Below are 6,000 nucleotides of genomic sequence, written 5' to 3' on the forward strand. Positions count from 1 at the left end.
AGGAGATTGTATTCATGCATGCTGTACTGAGACTTGCTAACTCAACTTTTTAACTCACTCTTCACATGCATTTATAAATCTGCCGAGTATAAACAATGCGGGTGTGTGTGTGTGTGTGTGTGTGTGTGTGTGTGTGTGTGTGTAAGGGCAGTGTAGTTAATGGAATAAATAAATACATGTACAAATAGAGGTAAGACAGACAGACATGGTTGCTGGCCACCACAGAGCTCCATACCTGGATGTTTGGCAAAGGGAACTGATGAACAGCCGGTTCTGGTGCAGAGGGCACTCTCATCAAAGGCAGGAAAGGATCACAGGGAAGCTGCCAGCCGCTAACAGCTTGCAGCAGCGGAGGCGGGTGAGGAGAAGACACCAGGAACGGGGGGGGTGCACCCCCTATCCTGTAGAGCCCAGAAGTGGCTGGGATCATCCAAATCCAGGGAGGGGGCTCCCCGTTCATCTGCCAAAGCTGCGGTTGTCCCTTAAACCTTGGAATGGGAATCATTCTACATTCCACACCCAGCGGACTCCGTGGGCAGCCTTCAGGGGACATCAGTGAGAGACATGTCAAACATGCAGATAAGGGGTTGACCCCCAGCACCAGAGACCGTACCTAGAACACCACAGAACACGTGTCAGCCGGTGTTACAGTCCGTTACTGACACCCAGCATTACCCTTGAGCACTTGGCAAATATGTGCTAAGTGCTTCTCAATGGGCAGCAGTTCAATTCAACATGTATGTGTTTTATTAAGTTATGTGTGCGATACGGGAGTGCGCGTATGAATGTGGAGATGTTACACTGCAAAGGGTGAATGTACATGTGGGCTAACAACTTACACGTAAAATCAGTGATGGATGTGTACTGTCAATCGTGACACAGTGAATAATGCAGAAAGGGAAAATAAATCAGCTGTGCGACACACGTGGAAGGCATTAGCTGTGCCCACCTCCCCAGTGCAGGTGCGTTCATATGTTTAGGGGGAAAAATCGAAATAATGTGAATATTAGTTTCAATGTGCATTCCACAAATCTGCATCCCCGACTGAAACAAACCAAGTGATAACATAAAATGAAACGTCTTAGTAGTGCCATGTTAACACCAATGTATCCTCCACCTGAGAAATAAACAAGCCCGTGTCTTCCGCCCTCTCTGCAGCAGACGTGCTCCTGTCCAATGGATTAACACTTCACATATGTTTGGAATGAATACATAGGAGTTTTATGCACATGTAAGTTCTGCCAAAACAAGGCATATCAACGATTTTATTTAACAACATCCAGGTAAACTTTATATGAAGTTGTTTTTAAAAATGTTTCTGCAATGTGTATTGTTATTATATATATATATATATATATATATATATATATATATATATATGCGCGCATGCATTAACTTACCTCAAATTATCTTCATTAATTTTCTAAATAGGTTTCATTACTTATCCATTATCCGGTTAGTTCCCCTTGAAATTTGATCATCTGAATCTCCTCCAAATATCCAAGAACCGTTTTGCAAAATGTATTTCTTTCAAATGTTTTTTTGTTTTGTTTTTCAATTCCCAACTCTCTCACAAAAGGTGGACGATCAGACTGCTAAGGTACAAACACAAACAAACGGAAGACGCATTTTGTTCCCCAATACATCCTGAGAAGGTCCTTGTGTAACGGGGGGCTCTCCGGCTCTCCAGCACAGCAAGAGATTCCGCGCTGATAGACCCCCGGTCCCTCACTGCCCGTCAGCCTGCTCTCCTCCTCCTCCTCCTCCTCCTCCTCCTCCTCTCGCACAGGACCGCTTCACATCTGGAGTCAGAGGAGAAGGGGAATATGATCAGCCCAACCCCACCGCTGTCTCGGCGCAAACGCTCACACACCGTCTCTTGCAGAGGTTAAAAGAGCGACGCGTTGCCGGTGTGTTGGTGTGATTATCTCTGTGTAATCCCTACTCAAAGGTTACTCATCAGCCCAGTGACAGCAGCGCACAGCCGCCGTGTTCAGCACCGGAGAGCTCCAGTGCGCTGCGCGGCAGCCGGCTCTCCGGGTGGACTGGAGCGGTGGATGTACTACGTGCTCTTGGGCGGATATAATAAAACTCATTGATCAGTTTAATTTTGGTATATACCGAATTGACACTGCTTTGAGAGAAACACCAATGAATGTGGCTCTAATGTGGTAAACAAGTGGGTGTTTACCAAATGTATAAAGCTATAGATACCAGGCTAAAAAAAAAAAAGAAAAGTATTTTTTTCCATCAACTACTTTTGCCTAAATAGATATGAAACAGGCAGTATTTTAAGTTTCATAGTCCATGCGATAGCTAAAAGCAGCACCATGTCGGTATTAACTTAATTGGTCGAGCTTTTAATCTGACACTGCGTTAATGAATTACCGTGCCTAATTAAATATGGAGCTTTGGTTCCCTTATGTATTTACAAGACTCAATACCTGACAGATTCACAACGTGAACCGCATGCAGTTCAGTCTCTGCCGCTGGAGGGAACTGTAGAACAATTTGACGAAGAACGGCCTTTTCCTGACAGTTCAGCAAAGTAAAACTGGCAAACGCTTCATGACGTGGATTTGTTATCAGAGTGCTTTCTTAAGTACTTATATCCAGAATAAGACGACAAAAACAATGTGTTCCTGAGTATTTAATTATTTCAATCAAGCCAAAGTCTGAAATCAATACATTAAATAAGTAAATTACCAATAAAACCATTCACCTCTCTCTCTCTCTCTCTCTCTCTCTCTCTCTCTCTCTCTCTCTAACCAAACAACCCCTCCGCAGAGTATATGGTGAAGACATTTATAGAAGCTCTCTTAAAAGTTTGTAATGATGCTGCACATTGGTATCTGCCCCATGTGGTGTTCTAAAAATATTCCAGCATTGTTGGGGCTAATAAACAACTAATTGCTTTATGTAATCAGACTGGAGTACATTTAGAAACATGTTCATTTTCTTCTTCTTCATCCTCTGTTTGTTTTTTCAACAGTCTGGGCAAATCCTAGTTATTAGATCCAGAATGGGTATGGTGGGTCTTTTATGTGTATTTGTTCTTTATGTATTTTTACTTTACTTAGTTTTCGTCTCGTATCCAATACTAGCACTAATTGCAGGTGTGGTATGCATTCACCTAAGACATGCACACAACTCTGACTGTTAAGGAACCTATTCATTCATTCATTCATTCATTCATTCACATATGTGATTATTCATTCTATTGTAAATCACCCTGGGATTTCTTGGCTTTGAAATGCTCTCCGGGTTTATTAATCTCTGAAAAGTCAGATGTGTTTAAGAATGTCTTCTCTCATTTGTCTCTGTCAACCTACCCTTTGGGAATGTGTCTGTGTAGTTTTAAAGTAGTGTAATAAATTCCTCCCCACAAACAACTACATCTAGCTACTTTACAACTTACCATGATTTAATGGGTTGTATTATTGCTTTCATAGGTAATAAAAAATAGCTTTCATTAGCATACATTCTTTCTTTACGCAGATGTTTATCTTTTCACAACTGCATTGTCAATGTCAATGGCATTGTGGATGCCATGATACATGCCTGGGAAGAAGCTGTAATTTATTTCAAACACAAGAAGGAGGTTATGAAGACTGTCTTTCCAAATATCCCATGTTGTGTTTTCCATTAAAATCCTGGTGTTTCCTGTTAAGTCAACTGTTGTAAGAGCTCTGTTACTGCTAATACTCCTACAGGGCTGCTTGTCTCACATGTGTTGTGTTCCTGTGTGTGGTGGTGGTAGGGTCCTGTTATAAGATATATATTTAGCTATAGCATTCATATTGTATTGGTACATTTCAATCTTATATTTACATTTCACATTATTTAACCTAAAATATATAGAAATATAGTATAAACAATCCAATAGATGAACTGGAAATAACAAATACTGTAGACTGAGACTTCAAATTGAGCCACATATTAGGGTTGGTGTTCATTGTTTATTTATCTATTTATTACACCTTCTTTACAATCTGTGTGCAATGTGCCACTGATCCCACTAAACTAATGGAAGTTAATGTTTGCTAGGTAATCTAACTTGAAACCAACACATATAGGGTCATGTTACTAAACTGTAATACAAATATTACTCTAAAGCAAACCTAAGTATTAGATGAAATTCAATGTGGACAAGTGCAAGGTATTACACGCAGGTAACAAAAATGTCCACTATAATGACACTATGGGAGGTACAGATCTAGATGAAGTAACGCATGAGAAAGACCTAGGAGTCTATGTGGACTCCTCACTTTCTCCATCCAAACAATGTAGGGAAGCAATAAAAAAGGGAAACAGGATGTTAGGGTATATTGTCAAAAGTGTAGAGTTGAGAACAAGGGCAGTGATGTTCAGACTGTACAATGCACTAGTTAGAGCTCATCTGGATACTGTGGACAGTTCTGGGCTCCACACTTCAAGAAAAATATCGCTGCTCTAGAGGCAGTTCAGAGGAGAGCAACCAGACTTATTCCAGGTCTGAAGGGAATGTCCTACTGAGAGACTGAGGAACTGAACCTTTTCACCCTGGAACAGAGGAGACTACGTGAGGACTTGATCCAAGTCTTCAAAATCATGAAAGGCATCGACCACATCAAACCAGAGGAGCTTTTCCAGATCAGCAGGGACACACCCACCCGGGACACAAATGGAAATTGGGCTTCAAGGCATTCGAGACAGAAAACAGGAGACACTTCTTCACACAGAGAGGCATCACAATCTGAACAAACTCCCCAGCGATGTGGCTGAAGAGACAATTTGGGAACATTCAAAAACAGACAGGATAGGATCCTTGATCACTTAGATATTAATGGAAACCAAACGAGCACGATGGGGCGAATGGCCTCCTCTCGATTGGACACTTTCTTATGTTCTTATCATTGTAAGAGCATTTCTATCTTAACCTATATCCCAAATTAGACCTCACCACAACCTAATTGTGTCCTTAAGGCTTACGTTGGTGTCCTACTTATGTGGTGTCAGTTTATTTAATCCACAGCACCAGCATCGTTGGTATAAAAACATAGTAGTATAAGGACTCTATTTAGTATTATTTGTTTATGTCTAGTGGTGTCTAGCAGCAGCAGTTCTTGATGCATAATCTCTGTCAGTCTGCTAAATGACTAATTATAATTATAATGATTCTATAAACTTCATACGAACTTCAATTTTGAGGCGTCATTTCTCTTTGCATAATATAGTCATTAATGTTTTATGAGGGAATTTCATTGCTTAATTTTGTAGGAAGCGTTGACAAACTGACTGGATGGAGCGGCCTATTACCTAGAGAGTGTGAAAAAATAGGCGGCTGATCTTGTTGTTTAAATTTGATTTAAAAATGATCATCATTCTAATTAAACCCTAATGCAGGGGTAGATGTTGTAAAGGTTGATGAAATCATGAAAAATTGTTCATGCAAGAGGTTCAGAAGTTTCTAGTTTGATCATAATCTTGTGTACCTCGTTTCCACACAACATAGCTTCACAATACGTCTGTTCCCACAACCTGTGATGTCATCAGTTGTAAATAAACAACTGAGGTTATGGAAATGACTTAAGATGTTAAAAGACAGTTGGTACTCCCCTTTAAAAATGGCATTTACAGTATGCCATTTGAGTGTCAGTTATTTCATTTTTCTTCCTGTGGTTTGTGTTTTCTATCAGTGCCTCTCAATCATTATCGATATACAATTGCTCTCCAGGCCATTAAGCACCAAAGATGCGTGGAATACCCAACCTTTGGGCTTCATAAAAACTTTGCTGTTTTCCTACAATGGCACATTTGGGAAATGATAGCATGTACAGCAGAATGAGGCATTGATCTTTATTCAGCTGAAGAGTCTCATTTACCCTAATTGCCTCTAAATTTCTCTCTAAGAAAGTTAGGTGCAGGTTCATTAAAAGTTGTGCAGATTATGTTACACTTTTTGGAAGAGTCACACACTGTTCCACTGCCAAAACAGAACTGTGTTGTTACGTAAAGTGC

General features: G+C 40.5%; 1 protein-coding gene across 1 annotated transcript in view; it reads right to left on the reverse strand.

The window, feature by feature from the left end:
* The window catches only part of tcerg1l (transcription elongation regulator 1 like), a 62,757-nt gene extending 62,191 nt beyond the window's left edge, over positions 1 to 566 (reverse strand). Inside the window, exon 1 of the mRNA XM_066693546.1 lies at positions 236 to 566. Coding sequence (XP_066549643.1) covers positions 236 to 553 — 318 coding nt within the window. The 5' untranslated portion in view covers positions 554 to 566. The remainder of the gene's footprint in view (positions 1 to 235) is intronic.
* Between the last annotated feature and the right edge of the window lie 5,434 nt (positions 567 to 6,000).

Source organism: Amia ocellicauda, chromosome 20, assembly GCF_036373705.1.
Source record: "Amia ocellicauda isolate fAmiCal2 chromosome 20, fAmiCal2.hap1, whole genome shotgun sequence".
NCBI classification, from domain to species: Eukaryota; Metazoa; Chordata; class Actinopteri; order Amiiformes; family Amiidae; genus Amia; species Amia ocellicauda.